This window comes from Haemaphysalis longicornis, unplaced genomic scaffold (assembly GCF_048455015.1).
Source record: "Haemaphysalis longicornis isolate Haplotype H1 unplaced genomic scaffold, Haemaphysalis longicornis Haplotype H1 scaffold_4, whole genome shotgun sequence".
NCBI classification, from domain to species: domain Eukaryota; kingdom Metazoa; phylum Arthropoda; class Arachnida; order Ixodida; family Ixodidae; genus Haemaphysalis; species Haemaphysalis longicornis.
In genome coordinates, this window is record NW_027526361.1 from 56,055,958 (window position 1) to 56,075,329 (window position 19,372).

At 49.1% G+C, this 19,372-nt stretch overlaps 1 protein-coding gene across 1 annotated transcript in view; it reads left to right on the forward strand.

Annotated features, from left to right (window-relative positions):
• Positions 1 to 2,841, forward strand: part of LOC144179755 (uncharacterized) — an 8,246-nt gene extending 5,405 nt beyond the window's left edge. The window contains exon 3 of the mRNA XM_077708194.1: positions 2,272 to 2,841. Coding sequence (XP_077564320.1) covers positions 2,272 to 2,725 — 454 coding nt within the window. The 3' untranslated portion in view covers positions 2,726 to 2,841. The remainder of the gene's footprint in view (positions 1 to 2,271) is intronic.
• The last annotated feature ends 16,531 nt before the right edge of the window (positions 2,842 to 19,372 follow it).

The window sequence follows — 19,372 nt, forward strand, 5'->3', positions numbered from 1 at the left end:
GAGGGAAGAACACACGAGCACATTCCACAGTAAAAAAACAGTTAAAACCCCACCTAACGAAGTCACCGGGAGCTGCGAATTATTTCGTTAAATCCAGAACTTAGTAAAATCGGGACTGTCATTTTACAAGCAGTTGGTTCCATAAATCCGATATCTATAGGGAGGTGCGTCCTAGCAGCTACCGTGAAATCGTAATTACCCGGCTGCGGCGCTCGCCTTCCGATAATTTAGCAATGCGCTAAATGTCCACGGTAAAAATAACGATAAAACGTTAGGGACAAGTTCAAGTCCCTGGCAACAAAGCGCGTGATTTTCTTCATGTAATCTCTGACTACCAGCAGGCAATTCGGAACTACATTAAGGGACGCATCTCCACCCCTGCTCTCAAAATACTACTCACCAATCCCCCCTCCGACCCCGTGGCGCTGGTATGGACTCCGGCCCACACTGGCGTAGGCGCTAATGAGGCGGTACATGACCATGCTCGAGCTTTGACTCTCCGGGCTCCCGCTTCTTTTATGGCTACCCACGGGGCCCCTAGGCCAGTGGCTTCTGAATCATTTTTAACTTACAGGGACATTACCCTGCACCACCGCCTCCTCCGCCGAATTCTGCCTCCACCCCACCCCTCCCTCACCCCCGCTGCAGCTCACATGTGGCGCATTCTGCAAACACACACCTTCCCCCATCGCACCCAACTGGTCCACACACACCCCCACATTTTCACATCCCCTAATTGCTCAGCATGTGGGGCTCTGGACACCCACTACCACTCCCTTTGTGAGTGCCCAGCCTCCCCATATCCCCTTCTCCCCTCCCCCACCCTCTGGGAACAGACCCTGGGGAGCCCAGACATCTCCGATCAACTATTGGTGACGTCGCGGGCACTGGACGTCGCGGAGGCCTTATGGTCCTCCGCCACTCCCCCCTTCCTAATCCCAGAGACTAATAAAGTTTGTTCTCTCTCTCTCTCTCTCGCCTGCGTGTGCTTCGTTAGCATTGGCGGACAGACTTTTCGTAGCACGCAAGCGCGTTCCACGCGTCCTCGGTTCCTTCGTGAGTCCCAGCTAAGCGGCTGAGCAAATCAGTAGCGTCCGTCACCTGACCTGGAGTGGGCACAGGAGCATCAGTAGTTTCTGAGTCGTTAGCGTCGTTAGCTCTTGTGCGTCGGAAACTAACTGTAGGATTTCTTCATCGTTCAAATCCCCCGCCGTGTCGGCGTCTGCGTCGGCGCTCAGTTGGTCGTGGAAGCTCATCTGTTGCCACCTCGTCAAGCCGACGAAGCAGTTTCCAGAAACTGGGTGCGACTTACTCTTCTTGCACGTATTGAGCGCTTGCGGAACTCGAAATGCGTCGCTAAATGGGGAAGGACGCTGCATCTATTTCGTTAGATCGAGTTCACAAAAGCATTGCGCCGTATGCCCACCTGGCGGGTAATCCGAATTTGTTCGTTACATCGGGAAATTCGAAAGATCGGGTTTCGTTGGATCGAGTTTTGACTGTATATTGGTCACCTGACCTACAGCTTGTCCTCGCTAGTGTCCTCATCTTCACTAGTGCTGCGACTGCCGTCACAGGTGCTGCGGTCCTACGGCACCCAGTATGCGGTCGTCGCCCAGTGTGAACTGGCACTTAGCAAAAGACCACATCCCAACTTTGCGCGCAATAGCCAACCACGCAGAGAGCACCCACACGCACACAGCAGCCAGGGAGTACCTCTTCACAGTAAAACCGTCTGGCGTGAGTTCTCGATTGGCCTCCGACAGCCACTCATTGTATTCGCGGAAAAATAGATCCTTGAAATACTTTTTTTATGCTCACGTAAACCGGCTGAAGTTGCCCCGTCAGATCACCGGGGATCACCAGCACCAGCACCACCCCGACCGGCAACACGACGCTCCTAGTGAGAGCGCCACGAAACTGCCAACGTAAGACGCCACGTATATTACCGCGAGCTAGGTGAGAACAGAAAGCATTGCAAACAAACGTTCGGCATAGCTATTTTACCAACAGGTAGAGCCGGAAAGCAAACACACAGTTGCAACTACGCCATTGCGTCCCCGATTCCTCGTTTGGCTTGCCTTCGCCGGAAGTTTTAGTTTTGATTGTAGGTCGATTCCCCAACATGAAAATTTCAAATTCGAAGAAATGGGTCGACCCGCAATCGTGTAAATACGGCAAATGTATGCTGCTTTCGCACGAAAGTTTCGGGTTGGCGCAGCAAAACCGTCTGTCAGTATTTTCTTCTCTCCCGATGCAAATTTGATGCAGGGGCCATTACAACAGCCACCTAACAACGCACACCGGGGAGAAGCCCTACACGTGTCCCGAGTGCCACATGGGCTTCAACCGGAAGGGCAACCTGGTGAGGCATAAGATGAGCCACAGCCAGGAGAAACAGCTGGGATGCCCAGAGTGCCCCGAACGCTTCAAGACCAAGTACAGCCTGAATCGCCACATATTCTTCAAGCACCTGGAGGAGGAGAAGCCGTTCGCGTGCGAAACTTGCGGGAAGCGCCTCAGCCGCCTGGACAGCTTGACGAGACACCAACGGGTCCACGCCGGCAACCGCGCGCGGCGGTACAGCTGCAGCATGTGTCTCCGCACCTTCGCGTACCGGCACGTCGCCAAGAGGCACGAAAAGAACATGCACGGCCTGCAAGCCTCATCTTCAACCCATGATGGGAAGGCCGCTGCTACGCCGGGCGAAGAGGAGAACGCGTAACTCGACGCGGACACGACACGTCTTCTCGCGTACACGGCGTCGTTACGTCGGAAATGTTTCGCTGCGCGTGCAGGACGGCCGATGGCGGGCCCCAAAGCAAAGCTGGGGAAGGAGGAGGCTGAGGTATTGAGACTCTTTAATCAGGGTAATTTCTCCGAGAACAAAAAAAGAGCAAAATCAAATAAACGAAATTGCCTCAAGCAAGTGATCACTCGACTCGTGTAAAAAAGCGCAAAGGCTCATGGGTGCGTCGTCTGCTCTTGCCACTTCCGGTGAGATCTCGCCTGGCCTCCCGTACACCGACGGCTTTTACGCGCGCGTGTGCGTCTTGTTTATTCGTCACAGAGTGCTTACCTTTCACAGGAGCCCCCAGTAGGATTCATTGTTGTTATTCATTGAATGCGCGATGCATGAGCGTTTTTTTTTTTTTAGCTGGAAAAAGAAAATTTCCAGATGTTCCACTCTGTGAAGGTGCTTGTCAGCGAAGCTGCGTGCATTGGGGGGTGTTAATGCTTTTCCGAAGAGTGTGTGTCGGACATTGGTGTCTGCGGTCCGGTTGTTATCGAACCACAGCCTGTCGCACACGTTGCAGCTCAAGCCGGAAAGTTTGCGTAAGCCGGAATCTGGCGTACGCAAACTTTACCTATTCAAACCTTGGCGCCGAAGGCTCTCATCGGCGTTCTCCAACTCACTATATGCACCATCGCATCTCGCTGGTCGCTGTGCCGTCTCGCGGGCACACTTGTAGGACGCCGCATTCGTTTCGGCACGCCGTCGACGAGCACTCCCGCCTCGCTGTTATCGGGCGCGTCCCGTTCGTATCGCATTCTTCTTTACAAGGAGGCTTCACTGTGTAACCCGCAATGCGAGAAAGTCGGCTTACAAAAACCAAGCTCACCCTAGTTTTTTAACAGCGAAGCTGTTTAGCAAATTGTTATTTTGGCGTGTCCGCAGTTTTGTGTGTCCAAGAAAACTCCGAGCGCAGGTGATCGCGTGCCTCGCGGCGACCGCCCAGCGTCCCCGGCGCACGTTTGTCAAGCCACGCGTACCCACTTAGGAAGATTGATCAAGATTGGCCAAAAGAAAAAAAATTGTTCCTGCGTGGCGTGCGAACTAAACTTTTAAAGAAGGGCGATGACCCCGCGCCGGCGCCGGTGCCCGCGGAGGCCGCAGACGCGGCCGCGGAGACGCCAGCGCCATCTCTCGCCCCAGCCGCGGATCCTCCCGCGGCGAAGTGCGAGGAGGTGGCGCCGCTCGTCGGCACCCCAGCAAAGAAAGAACTGAAACTAAAGCGTGGCAAACTGTTCGCATGGCGACGCAGTGAAACATCCCCCAGGCGAAAGGGGGCCCCGCGACTGCCGGTCCCTCCCGACAACGGGAGCCGATCGGACCGACCGGGGACCTCGAGTAGTCCGAGCGACGGCCGGGCACAAAGCCTCGTGGTCTAAGCCCGAAGTCTTAGGACTGAATAGCCTAGACTGATAGACAGGGGGACGAGGCCGAGCCCTGCGTGGCCGGACCGAGTCTCTTGCATGCCGGATGTGGTCAATAAAGTCTTTTCTCTCTCTCTCTCGCGAGGGGCACGATCAAATGCAGAGCATTTCCGGGAGCGCACGACGTTAAGTAGTTTGCGTTACGTTAATGTTGTTGCACTTGTGGCAACTGATGACGAGAGAGCGCTCGTCAGCAGTAATTTGAATGAGTCAACGATATAAGGCGCGTTCGTAGCGTCCCATTCTCTGTCGGCTTTGTGGCGCAGTGGGTAGAGCACCATGTACATTGCGTTCCGCCCGCAGGGTCGAGGGATCGAAACCTGCCGCCGGATAGTATTTTCTTTTATGTAGTGTAGGGGGAGGGGTGCGGACAACGACGGTGCGGACTACGACGGGACAACGCGGGTGACATCGTGAGTTACTGAAATGCTCTGCATTTAAAAGACGTGCGCCCTTTGACGGTTACACAGTGGGAATAAAATGAGTCAAGGTTCGTTGACGGAGAGGCGTTCACGAGCATGACTTCACTCGGAGAAGGAGGAAGTACACTGAGACAAAAAAAAAGTGTTGGAGGTCGGGTTTAACGTTAGACACTTGGGCAAATTAAGACGCCCGCATGGCGCTACTTCGAACTAAATTTACCAAGACACGTATTTTCAGTTCTACTGTGGGCCCAGTAGCCGTGTGTTCGCTGGCGACGGTGCCATAATCGGCGTCTATATTCGATATCCTTGGTAGTAGTAGGAGCAAGGAAAGGAAAGTGTGCAGGTTGTGTGCACATGTGAGCAAGCAAGCAAGCAAGAGAGAGAGAGAGAGAGAGAGAGAGAGAGATAGATAGATAGATAGATAGATAGATAGATAGATAGATAGATAGATAGATAGATAGATAGAGAGAGAGAGAGAGAGAGCGAGATAGATAGAGAGAGAGAGAGAGAGAGAGAGAGAGAGAGAGAGAGAGAGAGAGAGAGAGAGAGAGAGAGAGAGAGAGAGAGAGAGAGAGAGATGGCTGCCGCTGTAGAAGAGTAAATAAAATTGACGGGATTTGAGCCCGTGCTTTCGCGGTAGTAGCCAAATGTGCTAGCACTGTACCATGCCCGCATGATTCCCGCGGCAGAACAAAATCAAAGCTTCTTTTTAACGGAAAGATGACTAAAACTCAACGCTTTCTCCAATGCAACCCAAGGCAGTCAGAATCCAAAATCCAAACTGCTTCGACCGTGTCCGAAGAATGGTGCAATATAAACAACAACAAAAAAAATAATGGCGCAATCGGACAGACGTCGGCTTCATAAAGCGAGAGACTAGGGTTCGATTTAAACTACGAGAAGCGTTTTTTTTTCTCTTGAGGTGCTTGATGTGCCTTCGTTTACCATGATCATCGTTTTGTGGAAGCCATTGTGTAAAGTTGGCTTTCTGGCAGTGTGTTATGTAGCGATATCGAACGTCGCAAGGGAGGCATAGAAAGCTTCGCTTTAAAGGGACCCTGCAACACTTTTTTCAACTCTTATCCTAAATGCTTTCAGAACGTAGTCAACCAACACATCCAGTAATTATAGTGTGTCGCAAAGTACCTCAGCCAAAATTACTGGTCTGTGCCCATGGTCTGTGCTCACGGGATAACTTAAAACCGCTATAATTACGTGTAGTGGCTAAATGCCGGCTTTCATTCAGCTGTGCGCATTAGCTAGCCACGTAAAAAAAGAAAGCCGCAGAGGCAATGCAAAAAAAAATTCCCTCGCACTTCCCCGAGGGGGAGAGTGTGTAAGTGCGAATGCACGGTTGTTGATTGCGCGATTACGGTGGATATCGTGATCTTGGAATGGAGAGGAGGCGCCCAACACCCGCAGTCACTGAGCGGAGAGAGGAGGAGGAGAGTAGCGCCCGCCGTTACGGCGAGGGCTACACGAGCGCCCTCACGCGTCGGAATGCGGAGCGCCCGCTACGCGAGCGAGAGCTCTCCCGCCCGAAGTGGAGAGGAGGCGCCCAACACCCGCAGTCACTGAGCGGAGAGAGGAGGAGGAGAGTAGCGCGCGCCCATCTCCCCCCGTTGCTAGGGAAGACGAGGAGGAAGACGAGGAGCGCGCGCACCCGCAGCTGTTGCTATGCGGACGACGGCGGCGGACGATTCAGGCTCGCTTAAGAAGTGCATTCGCACTTAAAACGGAAGGCGTATCTGCTGCGACGAGCAAATCACCGAGTGCCGTTGTGTGCTGGCGATAACCATAGCTTTCGCAGTGCTTCTAGACGCGAAGGAAAGAGGGAAAGCGTTTGCCAAAAGTATTGCAGAGTCCCTTTAATAGTTGTAGTCATTATTCTTCTAGGAAGTGATGTAGAGTGGAAAAGTATTGCAGAGTCCCTTTATTAGTTTATAGTCATTGTTCTTCTAGGAAATGATGTAGACTGGAGGTGGCGGGGTAGGTCTGGTGGATGACACTCCCAGTAAAGGTGTCGAACCGATGGGGGGGGGGGGGGGGAGGCAGTTGGGTGTAGGGCAAGTGGGGCGACAGATGACCCCATGTATATAACGGATACGGGACGGGGTAAGGAAAGAGGAGGTAAGGAGAGAGTAGGTGGGAGAGGATGGGGTGGGGGACTGGAACGGTTTGATGGGCTGTGCTAAAAGCCAAAATGGGCCATCAGACGGTCCTTTCACCCAGTTTTGGACAAAATAAATCTATCATCATCATCAGATAGTCCTTCTTTGTGCGGATAGGCGCCAAGGACATTGTCATCGTCACCAAGGTTCCCTTGCTCAGATGGCTTAGAAGAAGAGGTGGGTAGGCTTGCCTCAAGGCCGGGACAAATCCGTTTTATTATATGTCATTGGCAGACTTTCATCACCTTAAATTTCCATGGTATCCAGATTTGTGCTCTTCCCGTAACCTTGAGGTAATTTTACCACTATCCGCTGTCGCGTTCCACAATTAAACAGGTATCTTTATATGTCCCGTTTAACGCAATCTCCTCTTCGTAGTTGCTGTAATGAAGATGAGTCCGACGACCATTACCTGATGGCCTGTCGACGTTTTGGTACAATCGGATTTCAGCTTCTTAACGGGCCGCTTCGCAGCCTGAGGATTAAATTATCTGCGCCGAGACTCCTTTCGCTTGGGGCGTCTGAGTCACGGTCTTGCCGCCGGGATGTGTGCTCAGCCCTTCTGAGCTTCACAGAAAACGCAAATCGATTCCCGCTCTGTTGGATTCTTTTACGCTGAAACTTGCGTAATTTGTTTGAGGTCTTCCCAATTCTTCTTTTCTTTTTAAATTTTGGATTTTACTTTCTAAAAGTACTGCCAACCTCTCGAAATTTACTATTTACGGGAGCCTGTAAATGAATAACATTTTTTAATACCCCTGATGTTTGGCCGATCTCCTGTTTGGGTATGTGCCATTCACTGAAGATCATCATCATCATCATATCATCATTGTCATCATCATCTCGAGAGGACGGAATCCGCCGTAAACCTTCTGTGGTGACTCGCAAGGGTCACGAGGGTCCGTGAGTATTAAATCATCCCCTTCTGAACGCACTGCCATCAAGGGTAGCGTTCGGGGTCTATCATCGATTTATTTTTAAGGGCAGGCGGTAATATTGAGAGAGAGAGAGAGAGATAAAACTTTATTTAACCAAGGGTTAGCGCAGCTTGGTGGCCGAAGACCGTAGTCATTCGGCGACTGTGGCTGCCCGACCCATGAGCGACTTCTGGAGATCCAGGTTTGAGCAACCCAGCGTTGCTTCCCACTGGTCGGCGGAGGTGATGAGAGGAAAGGGGTCAGATTTGCAGGCCCACATATGATGATGTAATGTGGCCCGTTCTCCGCAGTGCTGGCAGAGTGTTGTGGGATACAGTGAGAGGTGAATGTGATAAAGTACGGCTAAACTGGGGAGGGATTCAGTTTGAAGCTGACGCCAAAGGTGTCCCTCTTCCACTGATACGGATGGGTGGGCGGGAGGGTATTTGCGGCGGCAGAAAAGCGGTAATGTTCCGTGACATGTCCGGAATGTATATGCGGAATAGGCTGCGGTTTAAGAAAGCTCAAGGTGGCCGAGAATTGACACACACCTCTGCCGACGTAGCCCAGGACCAACAGGACCCCGTTTATTAATATGCCGCCCAATTTATAGACGCCCAAGGCATCGTGGTCACAAGATTATGATGATTATGGCTACATGCAACCTGTATTTAGGCTAAGGAATGTTGGAATGTGTAATTAGTGTAGAAGGCCGCTTATACGTAGGAAAGGCCAGACGCGAGCAGTGTGAAGTGCGGCCACACTGCGTGTCGGAGTGATTCGCGTCAAAGGAAAAAAAAGAAAAAGAAAGAAGAAGAGATAGCCACAAAACACGATGTAGCAGCAAATACGTCTTTTATAGTTGCTAGTATTCTGCCTTGAAACCACGTAAGCAGATTTAGGCGCCCAATGAATTTTTTTTGCACTTTCTGCATCTATAATTGCTGCTTCAAGTGGTGCATTTGTGTTCACGACACTCTAATTTACGCATATAGGACATCTTGTTTCGATATTTTCGGGTTCCTTCTGTGCAGCATAGGTAGAGAACGCGCACTTTCCGCGGTGGCCGCTTTTGTGATGGAGGCGAAAAGCTAAAACGCCCGTGTGTACAAGATTTCGACGTACGTTAAAGATCCCCGGGTGGTCAAAATTAATCCAGAGCCCTGCACTACGGCGCGCCTCATCGCCTGCGTTGCGTCAGCGCGTCACACCCCACAATCAATCAAGAACGCGCACTTAAACTCGGTCACACTTCCTAGATGCGCATTTCCTAACTTCTACTTTGGTCTCTCAACTCGCGCTTGCAGCAGCGGCTGTCTCGACGGCTCTCTAAGATCAGCGCAAAGCGCCGAGCATGGAGTCCGCTGAGGGCACGGAAGGCGCAGGGGATGCGCCGATCATGGAGACCACTGAGGACACGGAAGGTGCGGCGAATGCGACGGGCTCTGACGACAGTGAGTACGCCACAGCCGTGTCGAGAGCAAAGTTCCACTACGAGTACGCTACAGAGGTTATAATGTGGCACCAATCCTCAGGCAATGGCGTTTTTCAAAGTCTTACCCTTATGTTGCAATCTATTTATTGAAAAATTGAGGAAGACAGGTAAGAGACACGCGCTGATGGGCGGGATTTCTTAAATAATCTAACCCGCCTGGCGATATTTACAAGGTAGTATGTTTAATTACAGTAGACTCCCGATAAATGGAACTTCAAGGACCGGAAAAATTAGTTCCGTTTAACAGGAGTTCCGTTTACTGAGAGAGATGTTCTAAGGTGTAAATTTATGTGCGTACACACTAAGAGCATTTCATGGAACTCTAACCACTAGAAAGTGACTGTAGCTGATAGTTTTCAGAAAGCAAGAAAACTACAAGAAGCGTAGGCGCAGCATTCACAAAGTTGATTTGGCAACAATGAGTCGCTGTGCACTACAAAATGCGTCAGTTATTTTTGTTTGAGTCCTTGCAACTGCATCTTCATGGAGGCTAGAGGCCTCAACTTCGCGAGTGCTTACGAGCCACCGAGTTTAGAAGACGGCAACGTGGTAATGAAGGACGAATAGCACAACGATGGCACGAACGAGGCGACAGGAGGTGAGCCCTGTAGCCTCGGCGTCTAGAATCGAGACCGAACGACTGGAACAAGAACTGCGATGTTGCATTCGTTGCGCTAACACGGCTAACCACTTACGAGACGAGGCTTACGAGGCCAACAAGGCTAAAAAAGCATGGAGGAAGAAAAAAAAAAAAACAAGAACGAAACAGCTGGAATCGTAAAAAGCTGATTCTCATGCCACTGGATTTCACAAGAAGTTCCATTTCTGGTTCCGTTTACACGGTGATGCGGAAATTTTAGTTCCGGTTACCGAGAGCTTTTTTACGTTATCTGAATACAAAACCAACCAAATTCCCGGCAACTGTTCCGTTTAAGCGGCAATTCCGTTTAAGCGATTTCCGTGTATCGAGATTCTACTGTATGCGAAAAAGAACAAACGAGAAAGGTCCTAGAAGAAACGGTGGTTATGCTTTTACACCTAGTCCGTGTGGCTAGTCGTCCGGCTCCGATGAGCATCATTTTATTGAGTGAAAGCAACATCCAGGTGATGCAATACTGACAATGCTCGAATTAGCTGTGATGAGGTGTCGCTGCACCAAATCAAGAGAAGACAATCCACCGAATTTTACCGGTGTACCCTACGAAAGACGCAAGTCCGAGGAAGAAGAGGATAGAAGCGGTTCGGTCTCGGAGGCACCAAGACGGCCGCCCTCGCGGTGTAGGCCCGAGGACCGTTGCCAGCTCTTCCGTCCGATCCACCACCCGGGCTGTCAACGAGACGATGGCCAACAACAATTTTCACAGCATCAGTTCATACAGGCTGTCCAACGTGGGCGTTGGAAAGCCCGTGAAGCGTGCTTCACCGCACGTACAGTCATGCTGAGGGAAGGCCAACTTTGCAAAGGAGGTCGTGCCTGCGCTGAATCTTCAACGAAAAACGAGCTCAATTCAAGTGTTACAACCGAAATATTTTTCGGTGTTATTCTCAATAAGAACACTCGGAAAACTTGGTTCTTCCCGGGGAGATACGCGGGGAAGTTGAATGTAACCCAACAGAAACTTCTATAATAGCTTTGCATAAAAGGCAGTTCTTCGAGTAGGGGCTGTGGAAGTCACGACGCTTCGTACGGAAACTTAGTGCTCGACCTGTGCTTCATTTTTCTTCTCCCCGGAGTTTTACGTCTGGCTTTTTTTTTTCGACATAAACTGTTTCCAGCTAGCCAGACAGCCGATCCTGGTACAGCTCATCCCGTCTTCCACGGCTTATTTTTCTATGGCATTTGGCTTTTGTTGCTTCTCCCCGAGAACCTATTGGTGCACCGAGCACAAATACTGCGCAAAAAATGCTTCTGCTGCAGTAGCGTCTACGAAAAAGCATTGTGTGTGTTACGTTTTGTCTTCATGGTCGCTTCAAGCCACTGACGTCTTCCGGCGTTTTTCTTCACACTACGTTTTATGCACGTAAAGTATTTTAAGTTAGTTTTTACTTTTATAAAAGGCTCCTCGGGTCTCGTGGGGCAGTTCCAAAGCTGGTCAGTGATACTCAGACACCAATGCAAAGTACATGGTATCGAAATACATGTGATCGAAGTCTAAAATACAGGTCTGGTGGCATATTTTTTCTTCGAGGAGCAAAGTGTTTCGCGGATGCTTTTGCAGATACGACGAAAAAGTACGAGGTCAGGGAAATGTAGAACAGGTGCTGAAACACTTATTTTTATTTTGGACAATGTGAACTGTGCTTTCCGAGTACCCACACAGCCAGGAGCGTGTAATGCCTTGCATATTCACAAAAATGCAGCTTTTGCGAAAGTTCCAATGTAATCGTTACAATAGCGTAAATGGAGATACGTAATTGGTCAAACGAAATTTTGAAAAACTAAAAAATAGGAATATAAAATAATTACGGAAAATGGCGAACCGTGTAACGCCCTGCATTTCCACAATAATGCAGATTTCGGAAAAGTTCCAAATTGTAATTGTTGTATTAACGCAAATGGAGATAATTGGTCCGACGAAATTTCGAAAAACTAAAAATAAGAAAAATTTTAAAAATTATGGAAAATGGCAAAACGCATAGCGCCTGCCATTTCCACAATATTGAAGATTTCGCGAAAGTTTCACCTGTTTTCGTTATAATAGCGTAATTGGAGATGATTGGTCGGACGGGATTTAAAACGAAAAACCAAAAATTCGGCTGGAAAAAATTTACACTCAAGACAGGCGGCATCAGAATGCTACGCATTCGTAGACAATTCTCTGAATTTCTGAATAATTTTTTAGACGCTTGAAGTGCTTGCACCTATTAATTGTACACCTTGTCACGATGGAGCCCCGATCTGTTTGAAACGAGCACGATTTATTTCAAACAAATCATGCTCCAAAGTATTTCATCTACGCCAGAGCCTAAAACAAACCTATGTGCCAGAAACAAACCTATGTGCCAGTTTTTGGGGACCAGGGTGAAAATTTGAAGCGTCATTTGCAGCTGACCTACAGCAGAAGTGATTAGGTGTCCTTAGATTTTTTTTTTTGCGTGTGGAGTTGAGATATTTACGACCTACATTTTGACAAAAAAATTAATCAACATCAACATGTATTTTTTCACAGTTTTCTAGTTCCCAGTTATCAATTCTCAATTTTTCGCACGCAAGCATGCATTCGTTAAAAACCGTTACGAACCACTAGTTTTCCGTTTCGGGACTAAAGCGAAAAGGAGCCTTTATTTGTATAATGAAACAAAACCATAACAAAAAAAAACACTTAGTTCTCAAACCCTGCAGCCATTTCAGTAATCCACTGCCCGGATACCAATACCATTCTAAGGCGAAAGCCTTAGATCTTGTTTCAATCACGTGCGTTGTGAGGTACAGAAAATTGTGAGGTACAAAAATAGGAGCACGAAGCACACGTCGCGCACCAGCATAGGAAAATAGCAGTAAGGGAGGCGGGCTGAAGGAGGTCTCAGAGAAAGGGCAGCGCAGCGCGCGCAGGGAAAGGGAAGCAGCTGCGCCAAAGGAGAGTAGGCCACTGCCGCGTGTGCAATAGATGACCGGTAAAAAGCGTAAAGGCTCATGGGTACGTCGTCTGCTCCTGCCGCTTCCGGTTCGAGGTCTCGCCTGGCCTCTCATATGCCGGCGGCTTTCAGGCGCACGTGTGCGTTTTGTTTATTTGTCACAAGGTGCTTACCTTTCAGAGGAGTCCCTAGTAGGATTTATCGTTTTTATGCATTGAATGCGCGATGCATGAGCGTTTTTTTTTTTTTCGGTGATAACAGATAAATAGCAAGCACACACACGCGTGAAAGCCCCCGGGAGGCCAGGAGAGCTCTCGAACCGGAAGTGGTGGACCTCCACGGGAGCAGAGAATGTACCCATGAGTCTTTGCGCTTTTTACCGGTCACCTTGGGAGGTGAAATTGCCGACAGGGCAAACAGGATGCTTCCGTTAATGGCTAGCGAGCGGAACGCGCTGCGGAGTTCCAGGAGGTGGGTTAGCGTGGTGGGCGCGTCTGCAAAGTTCAGCAGAAAGTTGAACAGACCATGGACAATAAGTTCAACTACGCTTTCGTCTTCACACTCTAAGGAAGCTCTCAGCATCTCCCGTAATTTTTCTCATGTATCTCACTACGGAAATACAGATACACGAAGGACATCTATAGCAATTCTGCTATAGCCCATAGCTTTGGAAGTTTTTATAGTTCATCGTGGCTTTACATACTGGCTTGTGCAGCCTTGCCTGTATATGCAGCCGAATGAGATTAAGAAAGTATCTAGGTCTGCGCTGCCTTGATTAAGCTCGCTTTCCGTGCTTTCCTCTTCCGTTTCAAGGTGCCGACATCGAGCTCAATGCCGAACCTGAGGCTACCCATAGTGAAGCGCTCGGGAGCAGATCCAGTTCCCAGGAGGCCTTGGGGACTGGTAAAAAAAGAAGACGTAACTCGAAGGGACACGGACCCTACTTTTGTCCGAATTGTCAATACTTCTCAATTCACAAGTGAGTAATTTTGTGGTGTGGCATTGCCATTCTATCCCATAAGCGAACAACAAAACTACGAAAATGAAATCCTGCGCATATAATGTTCCTACGAGTCCCTTATACCAGGCTGTTGTAATCTTCCTATATTCGGGTACTTGACTTTAAGCGACCTCGACGACAAAATGCAACTTTTGTTTTATTTGAAAGAACTAGGCTTCAGTTCCTCGCTCACCTCCATTCCAACCACGACAGACGTTTTTTAGCCGAGAAAATGCAATAGAAATTGAAGAAATTGCAAATTTAGCGCTGCGGTGACTTTGGGCAGGAGGGAAGTCATATGGACCAGCACTAAAACACAATTTTCATGGGGTTAGCTATACGTTAGCATTCAAGTAGTTCGATCAAACGGAACTAGAAGCCCCACAACAATCGTCCAGTCATGCGTCTTGGCGATGATTTAGGTCAGTGGCCGCCAATGACGGAAACAAGATTGTATGACGCCATCAGAAAGTTGCCGGAAAGTGGTAATTGGGATTCGCCACTGCTTGACATGTTTTTTTAAAATATCTCTATTGTTTCTTTGAAGCTTGCGATAAAATTGGCATCACCGGGATTGGTGCAAAGCAGTCTTTGTAATAAACCAAACTTGTATTTTGTCTTCATGGCCCCCTTAAGAACGACAACAAAATTTTCCCTTGCGCGCCATCACCGCAGCTGGCTGTTCCTCCGTGCGGTGCAAAGGGTGCGTTACTGCGAGTATTTTGAACGTTACGCGAGCCGTTTTCGTGATTTCGGCCTCAATCAGCTTATACACAGCGACGTGAGAAACAAACTACGCGAGAAAAAGCAGACGACGTCGAGATCAAAATCCCCTTACAAAACACGCGCCAGAGTTGACATCCGCGTCCGTCACTTCGACGGAGTGATACACTATACATGATCTATGGCCGCTCTTAATATTGTACCCGAGTATAATTATGAGAATGCATTTGGCTCCGTCAAAACCTCAGCAGTCATTCAGGCATTGCGAAACCACGGTGTAGACGAGCATTACGTAAAAATCCTAGAGGATATCTACAATGGGTCCACAGCTACCATCGTCCTCCATAAGGAGAGCAGTAAAATACCTATAAGGAATAAGGGCGTCAGACAAGGAGGCACAATCTCTCCAATGTTATGTTTACAAGAGGTATTCAGAACATTGGATTGGGAACAGGTGGGAGTAAGGGTTAATGGAGAATACCTCAGTAACCTCAGATTTGCTGATGACGATTCCTTGCTAAGTAACTCGGGGGACGAATCGCAAATCAATTACCGCACTGACAAGCAGAGTAGAATCGTGGGTTGAAAATTAATATGCGGAAAACTAAAGTAATGATCAATAACCTCGGGACAGCACAGAAATTTGAGATAGGTGGCAAGGCAGTGGATGTGGTAAGCGATTATACCTACTTAGGCCAAGTAGTGACCCCGGATCCCAAGCATGAGGCAGAGTAATTATAAGAATAAGAATGGGATGGAGTGCATTGGGCAGGCATTCTCAGATAAGGAATGGCAGCCTACCATTATCCCTGAAGAATAAAGTGTATGACAGCTGCATCTTACCGGTTTTCACCTACAGGGCAGAAACTTGGACGCTAACTAAGAGGGCTCAACTTTAATTGAGGACGACTCAGTGAGCAATGGAACGGAAGATGATAGTTGTAACATTAAGGGACAAGACGAGAGTGGAGTGGGTCAAGTAACAAACGCGTGTTAAGGACATATTAGTAGAAATTAAGAAGAAGAAATGGGCGTGGGCCCATTTAATGCGAAGGCAAGATAACCGACGGTAGCAGAGTAGATGCCTAGAGAAGGCAAGCGTTGCAGGGGGCAGCAGAAAGTTAGGTGGGCAGATGAAATCGAGAAGTTTGCGGGCATAAATTGGTCGCAATCAGCACACGACCGAGATAATTGGAGATTAATGGGAGAGGCCTTTACCCTTCAGTGGGCGTACATAGGCTGGTGATGATGATGATGATGATAATTATGTGCACTTTTTTGTTCGTCTAATCCGTCGCGGTGGGTCAAAGGCTCATGCTGAGCAAAAAGCCCGCAGTTTTAATCCGGGTAGCGGAGACCATTTTTCGAGCCGAGGCGAAAAACAAACAAACAAGCAAGCAGACAGACAGACAGACAGACAGACAGACAGACAGACAGACAGACAGACAGACAGATAGACAGACAGACAGACAGACAGACAGACAGACTGACAGACAGACAGACAGACAGACAGACAGATGGGCAGACGGACGGATGGAAGAACGGGCGGACGAACGGATGGACGGACGGACGGACGGACGGGCGGACGGACGGATGGACGGACAGACAGACAGACAGACAGACAGACAGACAGACAGACAGACAGACAGACAGATGGGCAGACGGACGGATGGAAGAACGGGCGGACGAACGGATGGACGGACGGACGGACGGACGGGCGGACGGACGGATGGACGGACAGACAGACAGACAGACAGACAGACAGACAGACAGACAGACAGACAGACAGACAGACAGACAGACAGACAGACAGACAGAGAAGCACACAAGCAAACAAAGAAAATGTCCATGTGTCGACTCTCGACGCGCGTTAACGATCCTGGGTGTTTTGGCTATTATGTAGCACTCAACTACGGAACACGGCGTAGCCAAGGGGAGGAAGCCTTGGCTACGACGCTGGATGCTACAATTTAAGCCTTTTCCCGGTCTTTTGAGGAGACGAAAACCGGTGTAAGAAGTATTTTTTCTTTCAGTTTAGTTTAGTGTTTTTACATTAAAACAATCGAATTAAACAAACTTGTTTGCTGATAAAGGGTATCGGGCCTTCGTAGTTATTAAAAAAAGGTCAGGGAACAAGGAGGTAGGATGATATGTTTCGGAAAATAAATGTCTACTAATAGCCAAAATAAGCTACTTTTCACAGAGTGTTATTAATGCTTTACGAAAGGGAAATAGGATCTCACTCTGTTCCTCATTCGAACTAGAAAAGGCAGAAATGGTCCGATCCCTCTTATTTGAATACGATAAGGGCCTGCATGAGGGGTGTCCTGATAAAGGATAACGAGACCAGCAGCCAAGATCCAATGCGAGCTCCGTGGCCTCTTTGTACTTGTCTAAATGCCTGATAAATTCGCCTATCTGAGGTGCCAATTCAGTTTACTTCCAAAGTTCGATCATTACGCACCAATCCGGGTGCGCGAGGTATTTAAAAACGCTTTTACTTATCTCCATACACACCAGCAGCCTCATCTTATATATCTAGGCGTACCGGATTCTTGTTCGTCTACACCTTATCATTCATACTGCGCAGTTTGTTCAAAGATGGAACTGTACAAGTTGAAGCAGGAAATAAAACACCATGTGTCCGCGTCGCCCTGGCCTCGCACCCAATCGACTTGGGAATTGCCACCTTTCTGAACATAGCGAAGTCTTTCGTTTACAAGGTGTGGACAGAAATGATGGGTTGTGGCGGTCACGTGGCATTTGTGGCGGAAAGGAAAAAGCACAGTGAGCAGTCAGACATCGTCATAACCCCTTAATTTCCCCGGCGATGGTGTTATCCGTTGTCCGCAATGAGGGTGGTGTCATCCCGCCACACTTTTTTTTGCAGGACTCCAAGTTAATGCTGCCGGTTGCGGGAATGGGCTTGCACCCGTCGTAAAGCCATGAATAGAAAGTGCTTCTAAAGGAAGACCATTGGCCTTTCAGCAAGATTCGGCTCCTGTCCGCACCATCTGCATCCCCCAATAGTGGCATGGGTGAAACTTCTGCGACCCCGTCACCCCCAACTTGTGGCCTCCTAGTTCTCCAGATTTAAATCCGCTCGATTACTATGTGTGAGGCGTCGTTGAGAGAGAGGCCAACAAAGACCCGCATAATACAAAATACTCGTTGAAGGCCGCCATTTCTCACTCAATGGCACACATCTCTAAGTAGCACCTGATCCGTGCATGCAGCCGTTTGCGAAACCGAATCGAATCGCTTAGTGTGGCCGATGGCGGATTAATTGATTAGTTATGAAAATAAACTATAAGATAAGTACTTAACAAAGTTTGGTAAAAATATGTCTGGTTTTCTGTTGTGCCTGACGGAAGCGTTCTGTTCTCAAATACCTCGTGCACCCGGTATGTGGCACGTCGGCTTCTTGTTAGCCGCTAACTAATCCCGCAATTTTTCTTCTCTTTCCACCCAAACTTGATGCAGGGGTCATTACAAGTGCCATCTTTTTACTCACGCGGGTGAGAAGCCCTACGCCTGTGCCGAGTGTCAGAAGAGATTCAACAGGAAAAGCAACCTAACGAGGCACGAGCACAGACACTCTGTGGGGAAACACCTGTCGTGCCCAAATTGCCCCGAGCGCTTCACGGACAAGTACAGCCTGAATCGTCATATACTTTTCAAGCATGTCAAGGAGCCGAAGCCTATCGTGTGCAAAACTTGCGGGAAGCGCCTGAGCCGCCCAGACAGCTTGGTCAGACACGCACGGATCCACACTGAGGACCAAAAGGGAGCGTACAGCTGCGGCATGTGTTGCCGGCGTTTCCGAGACCGGTCCGCCCTCAAGAGGCACGAGAAGACCGTGCACGCACCGCCAGCCGCTTCAATCCACGATGAGAATGCCGCTTCTACGCCGGCCGAAGACGAGAACCCGGGACCAGACGGGGCCATGATCCGTTTCATTTGCTGACGCGGCATCGTGACAACAGAGGTGTTCTGCTGCGCGTGGAAGGCGGCCATTCACGAATCCTGAGGCAAAATCACTGGGAGATGGTTGTTGAGGTATTAAGGTTCTTCGATTAGAGAAATATCCCCGAGAAGGCGAAAATTAGCGAAACTAAATAAACGAAATTGTCTCAAGCCATTTTGCTTTCGAACGTTGATTGATTGTAGGGTTTAACGCGCCGACTCAACGCAGGCGATGAGGCGCGCCGTAGTGGAGGGCTCCGGAATAACTTTGAATCTCGTACACACGGGTGTTTTTGCTTTTCGCCTCCATCAATGGGGAAATGTTCGTTGGGAAGAGCCCCCGAGCTGAGCGTTGCGTCTAAGACAGCGACTTTCCTCGTTGGAGTAGAACTTAATGAGGAAGAAAGGAGTTTTGAGGTCGGCCAGTCAGTTCGTAGCCAAGCACGGCTACGTGCGAAAAGGACACACGAAGATGTAAGTAAAGTACACGCGACCGTACTTCCCGCAAAGTTTGTGGTAAAAAAGAAGCATAAACTCAAACACTCGTATCTACTTTCATAGTTTTGAATGCACCCCAAGGAAACCCCTCAATTCTCCTTCGTCGCAATGCATTCAACCGACAAATCCGTGCAACGACGTCGAGCCTACGATTTGACCTCAAAATGGGCACAATCTGCACTGCTGCACTGATCACATTGCGTACGGCCATGTTTTACATTGTCAGTAGCCGAAATTTCAATGTTGCTTGCACGAATTTATCCACCGAGGGCGTTGCGGTGAAGCTGAACTACGGGATTGCCTCAAGAGAGTGTATGCGCTGGCCCCGTTGGTCAGACCGCCTGGCACACGGCAGTTTTCATTGCCGTCTTCTCACTCCCACT